Source organism: Mobula hypostoma, chromosome 20, assembly GCF_963921235.1.
Source record: "Mobula hypostoma chromosome 20, sMobHyp1.1, whole genome shotgun sequence".
Lineage (NCBI taxonomy): Eukaryota > Metazoa > Chordata > Chondrichthyes > Myliobatiformes > Myliobatidae > Mobula > Mobula hypostoma.
Genome location: NC_086116.1, coordinates 15,201,192 through 15,225,037, shown reverse-complemented (window position 1 = coordinate 15,225,037; position 23,846 = coordinate 15,201,192). Strand labels below are relative to the sequence as shown.

The window sequence follows — 23,846 nt, the reverse complement described above, 5'->3', positions numbered from 1 at the left end:
CGTCTTGCATGCACTGCTCTGTTGAGGTCTATCCACAGATTCTCGATAATGTTTAGGTCAGGGGACTGTGAGGGCCATGGCAAAACCTTCAGCTTGCGCCTCTTGAGGTAGTCCATTGTGGATTCTGAGGTGTGTTTAGGTTCATTATCCTGTTGAAGAAGCCATCCTCTTTTTATCTTTGGCTTTTTTACAGACAGTGTGATGTTTGCTTCCAGAATTTGCTGGTATTTAATTGAATTCATTCTTCTCTCTACCAGTAAGTGTTCCCCGTGCCACTGGCTACAACACAAGCCCACCCCCATGCTTAACAGTTGGAGAAGAGTTCTTTGCATGAAATTCTGCACCCTTTTTTCTCCAAACATACCTTTGCACGTTGCGGCCAAAAAGCTCTATTTTCACTTCATCAGTCAACAGGACTTGTTTCCAAAATGCATCAGGCTTGTTTAGATGTTCCTTTGAACCTTTTGAATAGAACTTTTTGGCTGCGTATATATACACACACACACACACATATTTTATATACATCCTTCTTGATGGTGGCAATGAGAAGAGGGCATGCCCTGGGTGATGGGAGTCCTTAATGCCAGGTGCCATCTTCTTGAGGCATCGCCTTTTGAAGCTGTCCTGGATGCTGAGGAAGCCAGTGCCCACAACGAAGCTGACTGAGTTTACAACTTTCTAGTGGCCCTCCATACCAGGTGGTGATGCAATCAGAATTTTCCCCACAATACATCTGTAAATATTTGTGAGTGACTTTTGGGGGCATACCAAGTCTCCATAAACTCCTCCTGAAACATATCCACCATCATGCTTTCTTTATAATTGCATATATTGGACCCAGGATAGACCCTCGGAGATGTGGACACTCAGGAACTTAAAACTGTTCACCCTTCTACTTCTAATGTCTCGATGAGCACTGGTGTAAGTTCCCTTGACTTCCTGTTTTTGAAGTCCACAATCAATTCCTTAATCTTACTGAGTGCAAGTTTGTTGTGACCCCATTCATCTAGTTGACCTATATCATTCCTGTACGCCTCCTCATCACCATCTGAAATTCTGCCAACAATAGCTATGTTGTCCGCAAATATATAGATGGTGTTTCAGCTGTGCCAAGTCACACAGTCATTGGTGTAGAGAAAGTAGAGCAGTGAACCAAGCATGTATCCTTGAGGTGCACCAGTGTAGATAGTCAGTGAGGAGGAGATGTTATATCCAATTTGCAGAGACCATGGTCTCCCAGTGATAAAATCAAGGATCCAGTTGTAGAGGGAGGTACAGATGCCCAGATTTTGGAGCTTGTTGATTATAACTGAGTGTATGATTGTACTGAATGTTGAGCTGTAGTCAATAAACAGCAGCCTGATGTAGGTATTACTATTATCCCGGTGATCCAAGACCAAAAGGAGAGCCAGTGAGATTGCATCCGCTGTAAACCTATTTGTGGTGATAGGCAAATTGCAGTGGGTCTGGATCCTCGCTCAGTTACAAGTCGATTCTCGCCTTCATAATCTCTCAAAGGACTTCATCACAAAAGATGTGAGTGCTACGGGGTGAAAGTCATTGAGGCAGCTCACCCTGCTCTTCTTGGGCATTGGTATGACTGTCACCCTTTTGAACCAAGTAGGAACCTGTGACTGCAGTACTCTCTCCCTAACCACCTTTTCCCTAATATTATAACTACAGAACCTAGATAAGAAATAATTAACTTTCATACCTTTAAGTGATTACCTGAGAAAGAAATAAGGAAAACTTAACTACAGTAAATAGATTTTCATCTTAAACACGTGACAACTTTTCATCACTCAATGCATTTCTAAAGATCCTATTTTACAAATCTAATGGCAAGGCAGGATGATGGGGTGGAAATAAGTCTCTACCAAAGGAAGTGTAAGGCACTCCTTCCCTCCGCTAGCCTGCAGGTCACCCTTGGGCAAGTTGCAGCACCTGCTTAGCGACCACCAGCACCTGCCCCCCCCCCAGCGCTCCCCCCACCCTACAATCAACACTGCCCTCCAGTGTTGGATCAATGGAATTATAGGCTGTTCTGCCCGGAACCATCAATTTGTGGTAATGTTGCTCAGGGTCTTGGACTAACAATGTGGTTCTTTCGTGACTATGTTCTTTTTTTTTCTTTCCATTTTTTTTTATGTGAGTGTATGCTTTTGCACCTTGGCCCCAGAGGAACACTGTCTCTTTCAGCTGTCTCCATGTTAACAATTAAACTTGTTTTGACTTTTTGATTTGATTTGATTAATGGCTGGGGTCACCTGTCTTGTAAAGACACTGCCCAGAAGGCAGCATTGGCAAAGAACAATCATGGCCATGAAAAGACATGATCGCCCATGTCATACAACATGGCACATAACAAATGAACAAATGGCGATGTTGATAATTATAAATGTAATGAGAAAGGCAATTTATCAGAAACTAAGCAAAGTTACCTCAAGGTTAAACATAAAACTGGATGCACTCCAGCTAAAAGAATGGAAGTTTTATTTTTAAAAAAGGTCTTTGGATCAGGTGACGTATATGCACACGCAAAATGGGTCAAAACTACTGACCACCATGGCAAAAACATATTGAGACTTCTATGTATCTGACGTTGTCTTTGTACAAGGCATCATCTCTAATCTAAAGATGCAAAACAATGGCACAATATTTGATGGGTGTAATGGGTGAGGGCATTTTGGAAGAGGGAAACAAGGCACATTGACAGAAAAGTTGAAAACAACTTTGAAAGTTGGCAAAGCCCTAGTTGCTTAGCCCAACCAACTATCAATTATGACAAGAACTTAAGGTGCCTAAAAACATTTAAAACAACTAAAATTTAGATGCTGAAAAAGATCAAAACATTCTAAACACACTCAAGTGAAATATTAGTCATTTATTACTGTAACACGCTGCAAGGTTTCACTGCTAATGTAATGGCTTCTCTGTAATGTTCCACTGCTGAGGTAATGGTTTCTCTGTAGCAGCAATGTTTGGGTTATGACTAGAGATAGTGGGGCATGCTAGCCAATGAGCAGGATGTTGTTCTTTCTTGTGTGTCTGGGAGCAGGGAATTCGCAGTTCTTTACCGGGGAGAGATGAGGAGAGGAGACGCGAATGGAGAGAGTTGGCAGACTGCTGGACAGAGTGGACTTGAAGCGAGGGTCCAAAGGTCAGCAACGATCGGAGGAGGTCGATGGTGGACAAACGGCCTTATCAGTGAGCTCCAACCTTGCACAATAGACTGTTTCATGAGAATGGGCTTTTTCTTTTTTGTTTTCTTTACGAACCATATAGTCAAATTAAGAATTATAAAGCTCAATCGTTTAATCGCATATTGTGTACTGTTTCTTATTTCATGGTACTGATTTGTTACAAGGGACACATTGCGCAGCATCCACCCAAATGAGATTTCTTAAGTTTGGCCGGCCGGGGACTATCATCCCCTGTATTAAGCCACTAGACAAAGCAAGAGTTACATTACTCAAGTATTGCACAACTATTTTTCTCAGTTGAAATGCACGGAATTGCTATTCCTTTGCCAGGTATCGCTTGGAACAGGCACAGTCGACACATTCCCCAACTGAGGGTAGTTCAGTCCAAGGCACCCAGTGTCAGAATACCACTGGGAAAACACTGAAGAGTGGCCTCAAGTTTAGGACATGTTGCATTTTCTGCGACAAGTCCTGAACTTGTTATTACTGAAATAAAGAAATACATATAATTCAAAGAAATGACATCATCTCCCAGAAAGATCAGTTTCACTGTTTGTACTGTGGAAGGGTTGGAGGAAGGAGTGGAAGAGAATCAAGTGAGGTTATCAACACAAGTTAATATTAACATAATGCCAAAGCAATCTTCATGCTGCCAAATTATTAACTATGCAAAATGGTGGCCTTTGCAAGATCACATGTTGCTCAGAGCACTAAACCAAAAATTCCTCATAAATACAGAAGAACAATTACAAAACACATTTCCTAAGCACCAGACTCCATTTGAATGCTACATTTTCAAATGCTTGATCTACATTATGTGGCCACTTTATTTATAAATATTTAGATAAATATTTTATATTAATACTTAGATACACAATTTGACTATTCAGAAAACAGAAAATATATTCTAATTTAATCCTGCAGATAGGATTGAAAATGACAAATTTTAATTTAGGTTATGTAAAAATAAATGCTTATTTACTTGGATGCAGGAACTCAAATGCCCTATAGATGGTGATACACCACTGTGGTATAAACAATACAATACACAGAACATGTATTTGTTGGGCTTGCTGAAAAAGCACTTCTGTTATTATTAACTGGAATTTATCAGCAAGGAACACATGCAGACACTTGAATTTTAATTAAGCTTAAAATTAAATGATTTTTGTATTTCAATTTGCTGAAATAAAAAAAATCAGTTAAAGTTTAAATTAAATACATTTTGCAATACTTTTCCTTATCCTACTATTTGTTATTTATACAATTTCACCTTGGTTTGCATCATCTGTAAGTGGGCCTAATTCTTCTAATTATTCACACATTGTAGTCCCTGACTTAACTCGCCATCAAAACTTATCAAACATCAATGACATTTTAATTGGATGAATTATTGATGAGGCATGCTAATTATGTGCATCTTTAGCATCATGATGACCTCACTCAAATAGGTGAATACAATTTTGATGTAAAGTAAATAATGTATAAATTGATCAACAAAAGGCCAAAAAAAAGACTTACTTTGCTCTCAAGATCAATCAGGCTGACAGCTTTCTCATCTACCTGAAGTAACATGTCCTGTGTCCAGACCTTGCCTTTTGCATCAAGCAGTTTTAGTTTTCTTATACCATCATCTACTGTTATCATGGCATCCTTTCGATCAACAATAAATGTTGCCAAGTGCTGTTTTCAATACAAAAATGACCATTTTAAGCAATAGAAAATAATTCATAATTTCAATTGCTGAATATATGAACCTCATTTCAATCCTTTAAATGCCCTTCTGCAACCAAATATAAATTTATCTGTTAAGAAATCATTATTTGTATACTAACAATCAAGGGCAGTATGATTTTCATGAAGGAAAACATAACTATGCACCTTATTTTTGGTAATGTTTAAACAATTTAAATCATAAACAATGAAGTATGTGTGTATCACAAAATATCAAATTTAAGTACTGGTCTATTTCAATTAAATTGAACACCAATAAAGTTTTAGCAGATGAGTTTGAAACTAATCCAGTTTTAGGAAACCTAAAAAAAGTTAGCAAAAAAAAATCTAATTACCTCAACACGATACTGCGAGGTCTCTGACATTGCAACAGTTGATTTTGCATAGTTCTTCCTTTGTTCTGCAGAATTCCAAAAAGACAATGATTTATTCAATTCAAAGTTCTCAGGATAGTTAAATAATTTTTACTTTCATATAAACATCCCTTTAACAAAATCCAAGCAAACATCCATAAAAGCAAATGTTTAAAAGCTGATTTATTAAAGCTGCTCCAATTAAAAATAAACGTAAAATTATTAGCAAGGGTGCAACTGAATACTACACTTTAACAATCTCTATGCAGAGACCTCAAGGCTTAAATGCCTACATATCTTTACAATTCATATCAGATGTTAATGTGTGCAGTTTATCAACATTAAATACTTTGTGGTACAGGAGAGATTTGGAATTGGTTAGGGAAACAAACCAGATGACATTGGAACAGACAGCAGAGATTTAACTCTATTGGTCCAAAAAAAAATGAGCATTTAACACAGTGTTCAATATGTGACTGATGTAATACTGCCCATTTTGCATTCCCACCAGATTCAATTTCATACCTTATCATTTTCTCTGAAAGTGAACAATTCCATGAAATCAGTTACCAAAATTGAGCATGGGCAGTATTTCTGCCTTAATTGCAAGTTGCAAAGTGAAAAGCAAATAGCCAGTTCAATTCATCACTGTCAAACCAGTTTTGGATCAAATAAATGACTTATTTGCAAATTAAAATTTAATGCCTCTGTATTTTGAGCTAGTTGAGAAGACACTGCTAAGGATTTCTGTTTGTAAGGAAATGGACTAGTCAGCCCTCACACAATTACGTTGTTACTTGTTATTAGAGCAACAGACTAATGCAAAAATCAAGTTAAAGCAGCACAAGACTTGCAATGCCCATTAAAAACATGCGTCTGGATGCATACATCTGTGTCATTGTGATAGATGATCTGGGTATTTCCAGATGTGGTGAAGCACAAGTTACAAAAGGTGGCAATAACAACTTTGAAGTTAGTATACTCATTCCCTGTCAAAACAGTATGTAACTGAAGAAGCACTGCACAAATGCATGTTTGTCTGTATTTTTTAAAATCAAAAAAAATAAAGTTGCCACTGACAGTCACAAAATGGCATTCAGTTTAAGTTAGAACCAGCTCAGTGCTGAGAAAAATCTGAATGAGACAGTGAACTATAAGCTGCGTAAATGGAAATTAATCCTTTGTTAGTTCACATCCAGGTTATTCAATAAATTCATCAGTAGACCATTGCAAGCACATAACATTTTTCCCAAATGCATTACTGAAAGATAACAATCTAGTTTATTATGCTCTGTCTGTAACTACAAGAAGAATAGACCATCCTTCAGGCATTTGACCATTAGAATCTTTGTAACATTGGCCACAATTTCAAACCACTTCTACAGGCCGTGTATATACATCTATTGATGCTTCTGGACACATCTTCAGTGATGTTCCTGGAATCATCGGGTGTTTCGGGTCTTTCAACATCATACAACCTCCTCCAGGTGACCCAGCCGGGGCTGATCAGACCCAGCTTGTGTCCAGATGGCTAGCTACTTATGACTCCATGGCTCCCCTCTTTTGAGCCACAGCCATCTTGAGGCCCTCTCTGCCGCATCGGTGGTACTGCGGATGGCTCTCCTCTTCCTCTCTCCCTCGATGCCCAAAATGCTGAAAGCTCTAACTAAAGAAGGGGCTATGAATCCCCTACAACCAACCTCCACTGGGAGACACCTCGCTCTCCATCCAGCCTGCTGACAGTTGCTGACCAGTCCTGCGTACTTGGAGAGCTTCCTTTCAAAGGCCTCCTCCAAGCTATCTTCCCATGGGACTGTCAGCTCCAGCAGCACCACTTGCTTAGTAGACTCAGACACAAGGACAATGTCTGGTCGCAGGGTGGTGGCTGCGATATGGTTGGGGAACTTCAGCTGCCCTTCGAGGTCCACCAACAGCTGCCAGTCCCTTGCAGAGGTCAGAATGCCTGCAGATGTTCTTTTGGCAGGTATTGGCTGCTCCCCAGCTCTGACAAAGGCAATGGTCTGCTTGGAGGGTCGGGACCACTTCGCCCACTCAACTCCTGCGCTGACGGCTTCAGCGATGGTCTTCAGGACCTGATCATGCCTCCACCTGTACCGTCCCTCACCAAGTGCCCTTGCACAGCCGCTGAGGATGTGCTCCAGAGTTCCTCGCTTGGAGCACAGTGGGCACGCAGATGACTCTGCCTTGCCCCATGTGTGCAGGTTTGATGGGCTTGGAAGCACATCGTACACTGCCTGGATGAACAATTGGATACGGTGTGATTCGGCTTTGCAAAGATCAGCCCAGGTCACTTTCCTCTCAACCGCATTCTCCCATCTTGTCCAAGCTCCCTGTTGCTTCGTTCCCACCGCCTTGCAGGCGTTCATCTCCTCCACTACTGCTCTCACCTCCTCCTGAACTAGACAACGCCTTTCCTTCCCTCTGGTGTCCATTTGGGGAGTTGGAAAGGATCCTAGCCCAGCTCGGCCTTGTGTGACCACTCCCACCAGCCTCCTGTGACGCAGCCTCGCCTCTGCCTCCTGAACAGCTTCCTCTGCCCTCCACTTTCTGCCAGTACTTACTTGGATCCCTGCTCTAGCCACCTTCGGGTCATTTGAGTCCCTATACTGTAGCACTTCTCTGGCTCTTGTTACCTTGAATTCTTCCTCCAAGGATTTGAAGGGCAGTTGCAGTTTGTTGTGGTGTCCGTAGAGTGCGATGCTGCTCAGGCTCTTTGGCAGCCCCAGCCATCTCCTGAGGTGGTTGCTAACCCTCCTCTCTAAGGTTTCAACTGTCGAGATCGGAACTGCATAGACGAGGAGGGGCCACAGGATTCTGGGAAGAATGCCATGCTGATACACCCAGGCTTTAAACTTCCCAGGTAGGCCAGACTTGTCCACAGATTTCAGCCAGCCATCCAACTCGGTGCAGGTTGCCTGAATGGATGTTGTGTCCCTTAAAGAGCTGTCAAAAACTTTGCCTAAGCTCTTGACTGGCTTTTCTGTGTTGGTTAGGATGGCTGTGCCTGCGATGCTGAACCGGAACTTGTTCTCCACCTTCCCTTTCCTCAGCACCATCGATCTTGATTTGGCAGGTTTGAAACGCATCCGGGCCCACTCCACCAGCTTTTCGAGCCCTTGCAGAATCCTCCGGCAGCCTGGGACTGATTCTGTGGTGACTGTGAGGTCATCCATGAATGCCCTGATAGGTGGTTGCCACTGAGCGGAATTCATTCTGGGCCCTCTGGACTCTGGTTCAGCAGACTTAGTGAGCATGTTCATGGCTAGGGAGAACAGTGTCACTGAGATAGTGCACCCTGTGATGATGCCGACCTCCACCTTGTGCCAGGTTGATGTAATTGCTCCTGAAGAGACCCTCATCCTGAAGTTGCTGTAATAATCAGCGATAAGGTCTCCGATTCTGCTGGGGATGTGATATTTGGTCAGTGTGAGCTGCACCAGCTTGTGCAGAATGGAGCCATATGCATTTGCCAGGTCCAGCCACAACACTGACAGGTTGCCCTTGTTCTCTCTGGCCTTCCTGATGAGCTGTGTCACCACACCGATGTGCTCCAGACAGCCCGGCATCCCTGAAATGCCACCCTTCTGGACTGATGTATCAATATAGGCGTTCTTTGCTAGGTAGGTGCACAACCAGTTGGAAACTGCACTGAAGATGATCTTTGCCTCGACACACAGCAGGAGGATGATGCGAAACTGATCTATCTGGGTGGCATTTTCCTCCTTCGGGATCCACACCCCTTCAGCCACTCTCCACTATTCTGGGATCTTCCCCCTTCTCCAGAAGATTCTCAGGATCTTCCACAGACGCAGCAGGAGTTTGGGGCAGTTCTTGTACACTTTGTACGAGGTGTTGCTTGGTCCTGGAGCCGAGCTTGCCCTTGCTTTGCGGACGACCTCTCTGACTTCCTTTAGTTGCAGCTCTGACATGTCGAACTGCACATCCGGTTCAGGTGGGTCTATTAGGATGTCGCACTCCCCCAACTCCTGCTCTCTTTCAGGATCATTATATATCTTCTTCAGATGTTGGTCTATGTCTTCCTGCGAACAGACCAGTTTCCCACTGCGCTTCTCCCCCAGCAGCTCCTTGGTGAACTTGAAGGGGTTGGCGATAAAGGCAGCACGTTTTCGAGCCCTTTCACGACGACGCCTCCGATGCCACTCTGCCCGGCGGAGGACCCTGATCTTCTTTCGTAGTATGCACATCAGCTGGACCAAGCCAATGTGCTCCTCTTCTCCTGCCTCCTTGTATTGGGACTTCCGCGCTTTCATCTCCCGCCTGATGTGGATTCTCAATGCTCTGGTTCTTCGAGTAAGATGTTTTGGAGCCTTCCTTCTCCCCTTCTCTGAACCGTTCAGCTGCGATACTAACAATAATTGTTGTATGGCTTGCAGCTTCCTATCAACCCCTCCCTTCGTCGTTGCCTCCAGAATTTGGTTAACATCGTCATCAAACTGCTTCCACAGTGAAGTCATGTTAGCTGCAGGCCATTTGATCCGCCTCCTGTTAGACTTCATGTTCGAGGGATTAGTTTGCAACACTTGGAGGTTCCGGGCGCTATGGGGTGACTCCGGGCCTGGCCCCTCCTTCGTCTCACCAGGTTGGACACCTGCGCATTGTGCTGCTCCTGCTCCCGCCAAACACTTCATCCTCGCTTGGTGGATCTTCAAGCCGCGATCGTTCTTGCAGATTTTGCCACATGCACACTGCTTCCTCTTCGTCATTTGTTCATTGCCTGGGTCTGATGTCGTTGTGTCCATCCGACTGGGGTGCTCATCCTCCCCCGCCTCTCGGGCACCCCTGGGGGTATCTTTTCCAATAATAGCTATGTAAAACTTTAATTGTACCTTTTAAATGAAACTTCCAGGTAGATCATATACATTAGTAAATTCCTCATAGCCTACAGGGGGAATGAAAAGTTTTTTTTTGGTATTCAAAGCAGTGACTCGTGCCACAATAAAAATCCACTACATTAGTTAGCTTAGGGTTCCGGCCCGAAATGTGGACGGTACTCTTTTCCTAGATGCTGCCTGGCCTGCTGAATTCCTCCAGCGTTGTGTGTGTGTTGCTCAACTAGAAATCCACATGCGAACAGCAAGCAGAGAGTTACTGACATGAATGGTAGAGCCTCAATTTTTAACTTAACTTGCATGTGCTAGATTTGACTTGTTGATTTTAGTCTCTTCCCCAACAACTGTCTATGTTTTCATCACAGTCCAACCATGCTGTAGGGAAGCCCTAAGTCACTGCACTGTGCATGCCTGCACATTCCAGACATCTGCACTCAAGCATAAGATGCACTGAAAACAATGCAAGAACAGCTGATCTCTCATTATAACTTGGACCTACACCAAGTCTTGGGGCCTTTGAATCAATGAACCTAGTAATTGGATGCACTTCTCTCAGCTTTACCCCAAAGCTGGTATATCTAGTGAACAGGAAAACATGAGTGGTTTGGTGAGAATTTTAATTGACAAGACAAACGTAACAAAGGAACCAATGCATGGTAGCAGTGCAGAGTGAACCAGCCCTATGCAATTGCAAATTTTATATACATTTTCAATATAGTGTTAGAAGACACAGTATCAGAAAATGTGGGTGACTTGTTTTCCTCTTCCCTAGCTCAGGGGTACCAGTGACCAGTGATTTCCTCAGCTAGTACTGGTCAACTCACAGCCTGCAAGTCCACAGAGAACCACCAGCTGGTTGGCTACAAAACAGCACCACTTCCATGTCCAAATATTGCAGTGCAGAGTCAGCTAGAGGTTAGGCAGCAGTAAATCTGATCTCCCTCTTTGCTACTGGACTTCACACTAAACCCAAGAATGAAGCACAAACTACCACGAGCTCATGGTCCATCAACTTTATACCAGGGGTACAATGTTCAAAACTCTTCTTCAGTGGGGTTGCTAACCTTGACGAAGAAGACAAGTGCAGCTAAGTGATCTGTTTCCCCCCACCCCCTTTTTATTTTGCTTAATTTTAATATTTTAACAAACACAATGAAAAATTGTCAAGCAAGTTCTTCAACTATTTATATCTTTTTCTACTGCTTTTACATATCTAACTCAGTCAGAAGGCCATTCTGGACAGTACAAGGATTAGGTTCCCAGGAACCATCCAGAAGCCTAATCACCACACAAAAACAACTACTTTTGGTTGAGCACAACCATTGAACATGTGCAAATACAGAAGCCAAATTTTGTCAAGGTAGTAGAACATGCAGTAGCTCGACATCAGTAGGCTCATTGGGTGTCCTAATAAAATCATAGTGGGTAATCCCAATTCAGAAACATTGACTGTTCATTCCTCTCCATAGATGTTGCCTGACCTGCTGAGTTCATTCAACACTTTGTCTATGCTGCTTTGGATTTCCAACATCTGCAGAAAATTGTTTCCGAAATACTAACTCTGTTTCTCATTCCAGATGCTGCTTGTCCAGCTAGCTGTTTATGGCACTTCTTGTTTATTTATAATTTCTAGCAATTGCAGTTATTTTAATATTCATTTATTGTAAATGGAGATTATGAAGCATAACATTTCAGTCAAATCTCCTAAAATCTTGTACCTTAAATAATTCAATTACTCATTTTGCCAGGAGCCAGCAGCCACTTTGACTAGCAAATCAGCAGTAAACATTAAAAAGCCAAAGTTAATTTAAAAATAATGGTTAGATTTTTCAACCATAAACACACAGAAAATGACTCAGTAGAAGAGATGCAAAGTGCTATGAAACAGCAAGTTAGTAAGGGAATGGGAAATTTTAAAGCAACCAATTTTACAAATATGCATTTTAAAACCAAAAATACAAATGGTTTTGGAAGTGTCATTTAAAAATAATCTATTTAATACATGGCATGAAAACTATTTAAAAATTACTTCTAGAATTACAGTATGTCAAAGGGCTTGTTCATATCGTAATCTGGAAAAAAAACTTAAATTTCAAACACTGAAAATAACCTTCCCTTGGACTGCTCGAAAACAAGCAAAATACATTCACCTTATGATTCCACCTACCGTACCATACCAGCTTGTGAATCAAGTCTTGATATAGTTAATTCAGCTTAAGATAGTGAATCCTTTTATGAGGAGTACTGCAAATCCCATCCTCTACATTACCGAAGCCGTCACTGCTGACCTCCTACAACAGGCTAATTTGGTTGTCACCAATAACTTGAATTTTCAGCACAGTACAAAACATTTGCAGCTTTCCAGAGAACCATCATGCTTTTCACAAGGCTCAAAGGCACAGCCAAAAGTTTAAGCAGCAAGAGTCATAGAGCAGTGGTCCCCAACCACTGGGCCACAGACCAGTACTGGGCTGCAAAGCATGTGCTACCGGGCCGCGAGGAAACAATATGATTTGGTGATATGAAACGATATAAGCCAGCTGCACCTTTCCTCATTCCCTGTCACGCACTATTGAACTAGAACACTCCCCCCTCCCCGGCCAGCCGGTCCGCAAGAATATCGTCAATACTAAACTGGTCTGCGGTGCAAAAAAGGTTGGAGACCCCTGTCATAGAGAACTGACACTTACACAAAGCCTTTCACATCCACAAGCCATCCATTAATAATCTGCAACCAGTTCAAATGTGAGAGTGTTGAGTAAGTTAACACAGGACAGGAAACTGGGCTTGTTAGCATCTACAACATCGAGATCTAGTATGGCGTTCACAATTCATGCTCAGATTATACAGCATGTTGGCATATGGGTGAGTGATATACTTTGGTGGGGCAGTAAGAAATGTGCAGAGCTGATCAAACAGCTGTGCAAGATGAGAAGAAGAAACTCAAGAAGCCAGAGGAGCCCAGCCTGATTAGTCTTTTTTTGAACCTCAGGAAAGATATGAAACATCTATTTGCATCTGTAGTGAGTAGGGAGGAAGAGAAGGGAATGGTACAACTGGTAACAAGCACAGCACAATATAATAAAACCAATGGTACCCCATTCAATTTCAAGGCATCATAGGGTCCACGAAAGAGACTAGGAAAATTATACAAACTGAAATTCAGAGATAATGTTCTAGGAATTGAACTCGGGAACAATAACAAGATAAATTAATGATGCTGAAATCACTGAGAATACCAAGTCACTCCGTGCAGAGAATCAGAGAAAAAAAGGGTTAAGATTTTGCTATTATGATTAGATGCGAACAGAAAACCAGGACCTTGCATGATAGACACATGAAATATGACAAGTAGTTGGGAGACACAGGTACAAACAATTAATAATGCCTGTGCAGGACAAGTAGTAGGTCTGGCCAGCTGGCAAGATTTCTTCTAGCGTCAAGTGTTATCCATCACTCAGCCCAGTGCCCATCAAGACCACTTAGTCTATCCAATCATACAAAATAAACTCATGGATAGCAAATAACCTGCACTCAAGTGCTCAGGTCTCCTGGAGGACAAAAGTGAAAATATGAAGAGATGCTCAATTGATTAGTACTTTCCCAAGCATTAATTCCATGAAGAATAATCATAGCATCAGCCAGTGATTAAACAGAGATTCCCAACCTTTTTTTATCCTATGGACCACTACCATTAAGCAAGGGGTCCACAGACCCCAGTTTGCAAACCCAAGGCAGATGAAACTGCTGTTCATAGAGAACTGATAGCAAGTACCTAACAGGCCCATTGAAGGACACCAAGGCATGCACAGAGGGAAGCTGTAGGTTTTTATAGAATAAATTTGAACATGGCACAATGCCTAGAAGAAAAAGAGGAACTCTGAAGTTCTTAACCCTTCCAAATATTCACAAGATGTGAGGTGAAGACAGAGGAGGTAAAAGGAGACCAGATTAAGAGCAAGCAAGGAGGGGTAAAAAAAAATCATTTTAAAAAAAGTGGAAATGCAGATAGGGGTTCAGTGAAAGCCAAATTGCACACATGAATGGGCATAGAAAATTTGTACATAAATAATAATTAATGTAAGCAATAAAAACAATGTCTCCCTACAAATAGATTTCCACCATTAATTTGTTCATTTCAACTGAATGTATACATTGCTGAAAGTGGATGAAAATTAAAATTTCACAAGTAAAAGGGTGGATTGAGCAACTTCAGCCACACCAGATTTGAAGTCGTAATAACAGCTCTTTTACATACTAAATTTGATTTCTTTACCTTATAAGGATATACACAATACTTCCACATAATCCAACTAGGAATAACACTGCTGCCTTCAAGAATGAAGAAAAAAAACATGAAATCTAATGAAACTCACTATTTTTAGGAACATGAGAAAATGTTCAGCAGCCAGTATCAACCTGCCAGACAGTTTTTTTACTGTTACACTACATCCTAGAGGGATTTATTTTTCAGCTGAGACTCATCTGATTGTACAGAAGTGGACAAGATTAGTAACCTTCCAAAAATAGGATGCCGTTTGAATGCCTCTGCAAGTTTGTTTTTGATTATAACTATTCCCAACAAAGTAAATCAGATGCATTTCTAAACTGCAGCAACGAAAATATACTTCAGTAACCACAGGAAAACTGTTAAGTTCTGAAATTAAAGCAATTTAACCTCTAATACAAGAGGACATGAAAAACCAAAAAAAAAAAATCGAAACTGCTTTTAACCCAATGGGCTTAGTGTACCATGCAGTTAACAAAATTGTTAATTCGGCAGGTGAACAGGCTAATATTTTCCAACAATGATACCGAATCAATTTCAAAGTGATTAATTTTAACCTGCAGATTTCTAATTGAAAGCTAATGCAGGATGCTTTTTGTTTTTAAATTTTGTTACTGAACAAGCCTGTTAAGCATACTGTAATCAGTTCCTTCGTGGTCTCAAAATATAATTGAATATTTTTGGTTTTTGCATAGCGCAGTACAAAAATAAAACACTCAAATATAACACAAACCAGCCTGGGTTTGTTTCTACCTTTCTTTTTATGTTTTGAAGAATGTAAGAAGTATAGTCCATCAGCTCCTAAAACAAATAAAGGAAGCAAAATACTGAATTTACCAGAGCACAATGCTTATATAATTAATACATGCACATCAATAATAACATTAAAAATGTCCATTAAAGGGTTATTATAGAAGTAACTGCAGAATAATCATTGTTGAAAATGTCTTTTATATAAAATATATTAAATTGAATCGCACAGTATAACTTTCATCCCTGCAAATGAGATAAAACATTCTAAAGTATGCCATTAAAATTAAAAAGACATTTATTTGGGTGATAATATGCAAAATCGTTGGTCTATGATCAAACTGCAATGCCCTTAAATTCCAAAACCAAAATATACTTTAGCTCATTAGATCAAGGCATTCCATGATGATAGATCTTTCAATTCTTTTGGAAACGTATCAATTTTACCATTATAATCAAGGGAAAGCAAAGAATTATGTATTACGTCATTTTGCATTTATGACTATAAACAGTTTCAGATATGATTCAAGATTCTTGCAGTTCCTATTTATTGCACTTGATGGCATGAATATTGCTGTCTCCTTCTGGCTTAAAAGAAATCCCTCCCCCTCTCCTCTCCTATTCCCCACTCTGGCTTTTACCCCTTCTCACCTGCCTAACACTTCCCCTGGTACCCCTCCTCCTTTCCCTTCTACTATGGTCCACTCTCTTCTCATATCAGATTCCTTCATATCCAGCCCTTTACTTTTCCCAATCATCTGGCTTCACACATCAGCTTCTAGCTATCCTTCTACTCCCCCACCCACAACCTTTTTATTCTGGCATCTTCCCCCTTCCTTTCCACTACTGAAGAAGGCTCTTGGCCCAAAACATCAATTGTTTGTTGATTTCCATAGATGCTGACATGCTGAGTTGCTCCAGCATTTTGTGCATGTTGCTTTGGATTTCCAGCATCTACAGAATTTCTTTATTTTTAGAACATTTAATGATATTTATCTTCCAAAGATCATCTAGGCTACAATGCAGTCTACACTGATTATTCATCTTGTCCCATCTTCCTGATGACTGTTTGATGGAGTATTCATCTTGAATGAGCTCCTCCAACAAAACAAAGACATACATATAGAAGTTTGATCAATTCATTATAAAATTGCATTATTACATATTTTGAAATTGTGGTAATTGAGTTTTACCCATAATACATTACTGCTGAACAAATAACAGAGTAACCAGCTTACTAATACATTCATGGGTCATAACATTTCCCATGTATTCAAACTGCCAGTACAGCCGGTCTCTACTTTTAGCAGGCTAAGAAAGACTGAGGTCTTGTGCTTTATTTCAGATGTGTTGCATAGACTATTAAGCATTAATTAAATTGAAGTTCATTCCTGAAAAAAGAAGACAAATTTTCCATAACTATTCTAAAACAAGAGCTGAAATGCTTACTCTTGTCCAAATGCTGAAGAAAATGGCGGTGTGATGAAATGATTTACTAATCGTTTTTAAAATTTTGCCCGAGTAATTCCATGCTCTCCAACGAAATTGAGAGTCTACATATAGCAATGACAACTAATAAATTTTATGAAAAATTATGGGTTTGAAAATCATAGAGTTTAAAAAGGCTTCAATTAATAATATGCTATCACAAGACTGACAAAGAATATTTAACTTCTTTTAACTGCCAGCAGGTGAGAACTTCTTAAGCTATTGAAGAACCGTTATTACTATGTTCAGTATGACCCTAACTGAAGATCAACAAAGGACCAAGACATACTGAGCCATATCTGCTATTACAGCTTCCTCTCAGCTACTACACCCTAGTTGCATTGCTAGATCCCATGTTACCTTGAACTTTTGCAGTACCCTCACCTCAAACTGACGAACAGAAATTCAGTAAAACAATCAGTACCAACTAGCCTTTTATATATTGGCGAGACCCGACGCAGACTGGGAGACCGCTTTGCTGAACATCTACGCTCTGTCTGCCAGAGAAAGCAGGATCTCCCAGTGGCCACACATTTAGATTCCACATCCCATTCCCATACTGACATGTCTATCCACGGCCTCCTCTACTGTAAAGATGAAGCCACACTCAGGTTGGAGGAACAACACCTTATATTCCGTCTGGGTAGCCTCCAACCTGATGGCATGAACATCGACTTCTCTAACTTCCGTTAATGGCCCACCTCCCCCTCGTACCCCATCTGTTACTTATTTTTATACACACATTCTTTCTCTCACTCTCCTTTTTCTCCCTCTGTCCCTCTGAATATACCCCTTGCCCATCCTCTGGGTACCCCCCCCCTTGTCTTTCTTCCCGGACCTCCTGTCCCATGATCCTCTCGTATCCCTTTTGCCTATCACCTGTCCAGCTCTTGGCTCCATCCCTCCCCCTCCTGTCTTCTCCTATCATTTTGGATCTCCCCCTCCCCCTCCAACTTTCAAATCCCTTACTCACACTTCCTTCAGTTAGTCCTGACGAAGGGTCTCGGCCTGAAACGTCGACTGCACCTCTTCCTAGAGATGCCGCCTGGCCTGCTGCGTTCACCAGCAACTTTTATGTGTGTTGCAGTACCAACTAGTAGCAATTTTGAAACAAGACTGCAAAATTCAATCCTGAGAATAATGACAGAAATTCCAGCAGAATATTCAATTCAAAAAAACTTACTGTCCAAAGTTATAAATCAGTCTCATGAATAAGCATCATAAGCCTAATGAAACAGAATACACCCCTCTGACTTAGTGATCAAAGTAGCAGGAAATACAGTATATTAGACATACAGGTTTCCCCCACCATTCGAAGGTAAAGCGTTCCTATGAAACGGTTCATAAGCCGAAATGTCGTAAAGCGAAGAAGCAATTACGATTTATTTATATGGTAAAATTTTGTGAGCGTTCACAGACCCAAAAATAATCTACCAAATCATGCCAAATAACACATAAAACCGAAAATAACAGTAACATATAGTAAAAGCAGGAATGATATGACAAATACACAGCCTATATAAAGTAGAAATACTTCTCTACAATGATTGCCTGCACAGATCCCCGTAGCGAAAATCTCACGCAAGCGCTCTCAGTAGAAAATCTCACGCAAGCGCTGCTGGCATAAATGCACTCTCCAGTTACCTTTAAACTATGAAGCTGCCAAATCTACCAAATAACATGTAAAAATAATGTATGTACAGTGTAGTATCACTTACGGGAATTGGGAAGACATCCAGCACACTGATGACGGTGTGTTAGACTGAGTCGTCGCAGGCTGGGGTGGTGCAGTGGCCCCCACCCTCCAGACCGTCGACTGATACATTGCTGCGAAGCATGCAGGGGTAGCCGGGAGGCACACAGCACATCTTTAAGAAAAAAGCCAAAACAAACATGCTAATTAATTAGGTGCTGCCCGGCACGTAAATGTCGGTGCAAATCAGAGGCGATTGCCGATTGCATCGGCACCGATCTGGGCCAACAATTACGTGCTAGGCGGCACCCAATTAATTAGCATGTTTATTTTGGCTTTTTCCTTAAAGATGTGGTGTGTGCCTCCCGGCTACCGCTGCATTCTCCACGAATCGGTACAGTATCTGTCCGGGGCCCGGGGGTTGGGGTGGTGGGACACGGGGGTGTCATCTCATCGTCGATCAGGGCAGGCAGCTCATCTTCTCCTATGACTGCTTGCCTCGATGTCGAAGGTCGAGGTTCGTCGTCTGCTGTGGCTGATGTGGAAGGCTTGCTTCACTGCTGAGCCTCGAGCATTTTTCTATCACACAGTTCTTTGTAAGGACTCAAAACATCCTGCAAATATCCCCTAAACCTACGTACCCTTTCAAGATTAAAGTCGTACTTTATCATTGCAGCGAAAATCTCACACAGTTGCTTCACTTTCTGCATTCGGTTGCATTCGGTTTCGATCGTCATCCTTTCCTCTTCCAATTGCATCAGCTCTTCATCTATCAGTTCTTGGTCATGGGATGCCAAAACCTCTTCAGCATCATCTTCGTCAGCTTCCACAAGCCAAACTCACTTTGTCCTTGCTTCGTTCACCATGATCGAATCGCTTAATTATGTCTAGTTTTACGCTAAGTGTAACACACTTACAAGCTCTTTCAGGCTTTTCCGACACCTTAGAACTCATCTTGCAAACGGCTGCTCAGAGGCTTGTGTTTAAGCAATGCCGTTCTGAATCCGGAGGAGAGCGACTGCTCCGGGTGTGCGCTGCCTTTCTTCCTAACAGTGAAAACACCTTCTGAAAGTGAAAGCAGGGTACTAATGTAGGTCTTTCATAACAGTGAGTTTTCGTAAAGTGAACGTTCGAAAAGCGGGGGACACCTGTACTGTATAATTGAATGCCCTGGTTTCATTAATATCCCAAACCCCTCTAACTCTAGTTGGTCACAGGGGACCACAGACTCATTTGTTAATGGCAGGGGTCTATTGTATATAAAAGATTGGGAACCCCCAGAGGAGGTCTTGTGCAACAGGTCTGCACAAGACAATGACAAATGACTGAAGGAAGTATGGACCTCATTATGAATATTATCAATAGAACCTGCAGCAAAACATGAAATATGCAAATAAAACTTAGTTTGTGAGCAAGTTTGGTAAAACAAAGATTACCTCACTTTTTCGCTACATATTTATTAACAGATCACTATGTTCACCAAATTCTTTCTTCACAGTTCAACTATTCATAGAACCATAGAACATTACAGCACAGAAACAGGCCTTTTGGCCCTTCTTGACTGTGCCGTACCATTTTTCTGCCTAGTCCCACTGACCTGCACCTGGACCATATCCCTCCATTAACCTCTCATCCATGTACCTGTCCAAGTTTTCCTTAAATGTTAAAAGTGAGCCCACATTTACCACTTCATCTGGCAGCTCATTCCACACTCCCACCACTCTCTGTGTGAAGAAGCCCCCCCCCCCAATGTTCCCTTTAAACTTTTCCCCCTTCACCCTTAACCCATGTCCTCTGGTTTTTTACTCCCCTAGCCTCAATGGAAAAAGCCTGCTTGCATTCACTCTATCTATACCCATCATAATTTTATATACCTCTATCAAATCTCCCCTCATTCTTCTACGCTCCAGGGAATAAAGTCCTAATCTATTCAACCTTTCTCTGTAACTCAGTTTCTCAAGTCCCGGCAACATCCTTGTAAACCTTCTCTGCACTCTTTCAACCTTATTAATATCCTTCCTGTAATTTAGTGACCAAAACTGCACACAATACTCCAAATTCAGCCTCACCAATGCCTTATACAACCTCACCATAACATTCCAACTCTTAAACTCAATACTTTGATTTATAAAGGTCAATGTACCAAAAGCTCTCTTTACGACCCTATCTACCTGTGACGCCACTTTTAGGGAATTTTATATCTGTATTCCCAGATCCCTCTGTTCTATGCACTCCTCAGTGCCCTACCATTTACCTTGTATGTACTACCTTGGTTGTCCTTCCAAAGTGCAATACCTCACACTTGTCTGTTTTAAACTCCATCTGCCATTCTTCAGCTCATTTTTCCAGCTGGTCCAAATCCCTCTGCAAGCTTTGAAAACCTTCCTCACTGTCCACTACACCTCCAATCTTTGGGTCATCAGCAAATTTGCTGATCCAATTTACCACATTATCATCCAGATTATTGATATAGATGACAAATAACGATGGACCCAGCACTGATTCCTGTGGCACACCACTAGTCACAGGCCTGCACTCAGAAAAGCAATCCTCCACTACCGCTCTCTGGCTTCTTCCATTGAGCCAATGTCTAATCCAATTTACTACCTCTCCATGTATACCTAGCAACTCAATCTTCCTAACTAACCTCCCATGCGCGACCTTGTCAAAGGCCTTACTGAAGTCCATGTAGACAACATCCACTGCCTTCCCTTCATCTACTTTCCTGGTAACCTCCTTGAAAAACTCTAACAGATTGGTTAAACATGACCTACCACGCACAAAGCCATGTTGACTCTCCCTAATAAGTCCCTGTCTATCCAAATACTTGTAGATCCTATCTCTCGGTACTCCTTCCAATAATTTACCTACTACCAATGAGCTCTTGACTTTGTCTCTAATATTGTTTACTTACCTTTCAAGTAAATAAGTTTTAAACATACTTCTCCTTAATAACAAAATATAGGAAGAAATTTACTTCAAAGCTATAACATTAATTACTAATTTTCATCAATGTACCATAAAAAGCATTTTATATGATGGATAATGGCTTGGTAATACGTTGGCAAGTACTCTGCAAGTAACCACAAAAAAATCCTGCAGAGCATTGTGGACACAGCTCAGCACATCATAGAAACTATCTGCTCCTCCATGGACTTTGATTATGTTGGCTGCTTTGCTGAGGCAGCAGGAGGTAAAGACAAAGTCCCACCCACCCCGAACGCTGTCTCTTTTCCCTTCTTCAGAAGACTCAAAAGTGTGAAAGCACATATCACCAGCTGTAAGAAAGGTTGCTATACCAGTGTTGTAAGACTATTCAATAATTCCTTCAGTTGATACGATAAACTTTTGACCTCACAATCTAATGTATCTCGTTAGGATCTTGCACTATATTGTTTACCTCACTGCGCTTCCTCTCATCATTGCACTTTATTCTGCATTCTGTTATTGTTTTATCTTGCTTCCCCTCAGTGCACTATGTAATGATTTGATCTGCATGAACAGTATGCAAGGACAAGCCTTTCACTATATTTCAGTATAAATCCACTCATATGTTACCTCTTCTACACTGAAGGAACTCAACAATAAGTTGTATGTAAATTAATGGACTTTTATTTCCAACTTTTCCACTAATTTCATGAACCCTTCTCATTTGTCCAAAGTAATTATTGCCTGGTTAAATCATAATTCCACCGGTTACTGCCCATCAGTCACCGGTCAGCCACCACAGCAGCAGCATACTTCCAACTACTAAAACAGATACTGTATTAACAGCATAGTGACACAACTAATAGAGCCACTGCCTCTCAGTGACAGAAACCCAGGTTCAATCCTGATCTTAGGTGCTGTCCATGAGGAATTTTCTTGCTCTCCCTGTGATCACATGGGCTCTCCCCTTCCCCATCTCCAACTGGTGGTGCTCCAATTTCCTTCTAAATCCCAAAGGATGTGTGGTTTAGTAGATCAATTAGCCACTATAAACTGCCACCAATATGCAGGTAGAATCCTGTTAGAGCTGGTCCAAATGTAAGGAGAATAAAACTTGGAATTAGCATACCATGAGTTTGTACAGGTGGTTGATCACCAGCAGAGACTCAATAGGCCACAAGACCTGTTTCTGTACTGTATCACTCTCTGACTTAACAATACACACTTACATCTCCAGCACTGGTCCCTAGATCAACAAGCATGGAAACAACGTCAACTAGAATGTGCCACCTTACAACCCTCGCCCAATCAATGAACTGAGTCCTTCCAGACCTGTTGTGGAGTTTGCTTCTTACTGTCCAGATTATCTTTACTGCAGCAGGCCCTATTACACAAAAATTAGCATTTTCCATGTATCCCAGACAATGACTTGTCTATTATTTGCAACTACCTTTGTAATACTTCATTAAACAACATTTATAGCTCTAAGGAAACCAGAAGCAAACCCTCAAGACTTAGTATTCCTTAAACAACTAGTTTGATCACAAAATGTAAATCTTGTATTGTTTCTTAAAAATATCAATCAAACTTTAGAAAAAAATCAGCTATTTGCTATGTAATTGTTTCCTGTGGTAAATATTAACAGATACATTTGCTGCTATGATACTTGAACAGCCTTTTCCCTCCTATGTAGATAAACAACCTCCATGACCTTAGCTAAGATTAGTTACAGCCTTCAACATTCATAATAGGCACATTTGCGTTAATGCTTGCTCTTCATTATGAGGAGTAGGCAGTATAACAGAAAATTGATGTGCAACTTAGTGGAAGAATTCAGGATGCTTCCATCAATTAACAAAGGATGAGTGAAAAATCTGCAATTACATCATTTTAAAAATTTTTACACAGATTAAACTCCTGGTATAGGTTATGTATTCCATGGACAACAAATCAAATACCCTGACTGCAAATCCCACTGTAACACCAATCAGGAATACACAATTTAAATTCTTAATTTTTAAGACCTATGAGTACAAGCTCCATTCAAACAGTGCCTAAATATATTCAAAATGCAAGACACTCTAGGGTTGATTATGTTAAGGATTGGATGTGGGGGAGGGAAAGAGAGCTGTAAACAGCTATTTTAAATTTCCAAAATAATTAATCTGTCTCCGGTGATTTGTGTGATAACCTTTATAATTAATACCTGCAGCTAATAGTAAGTAGTTACCTTACTGCAAGGTAGCTATTCAGCATAAAAAGAGAATTGCGTAAATGGTGAGCACTTCACTCAGGCAGAACATACCACTGTGAAAACTTGTTTTGCTATATGGAGTATTAAAATCACTGTCTGCTAATACAACAGAACTCTGCATCTAACATATAAATGGACATCTTTGAAAAACAGAAGTGATCGGAGTGTTAATTTTGGTACTTACCTCGATAATTCTTGGATATGAAAATCCTAAGAATTTGTAAACTATGACGATTCCTTTTATTCATAATCACAAAATACCTTTTTAAATTTCTAAAGAACAG

At 41.1% G+C, this 23,846-nt stretch overlaps 2 protein-coding genes across 7 annotated transcripts in view; both read right to left on the bottom strand.

Moving 5' to 3' along the window:
• Positions 1–23,846, bottom strand: part of eps8a (EGFR pathway substrate 8a, signaling adaptor) — a 226,022-nt gene that overhangs the window by 66,723 nt on the left and 135,453 nt on the right. For 3 of the 6 annotated variants that reach the window (XM_063072450.1, XM_063072451.1, XM_063072454.1), the window contains 3 exons: positions 15,203–15,250; positions 5,273–5,337; positions 4,725–4,886 (listed from right to left, as the gene is read on the bottom strand). In XM_063072450.1, coding sequence (XP_062928520.1) covers positions 4,725–4,886; positions 5,273–5,337; positions 15,203–15,250 — 275 coding nt within the window. The remainder of the gene's footprint in view (positions 1–4,724; positions 4,887–5,272; positions 5,338–15,202; positions 15,251–23,846) is intronic. The other 3 variants (XM_063072453.1, XM_063072452.1, XM_063072449.1) reach the window with 1 other exon arrangement.
• LOC134359339 (uncharacterized) lies at positions 6,345–10,028 on the bottom strand. Its single transcript, XM_063072447.1, is given in 1 exon segment — positions 6,345–10,028. A coding segment is annotated over 1 exon segment (3,201 nt). The 5' UTR covers positions 9,961–10,028; the 3' UTR covers positions 6,345–6,759.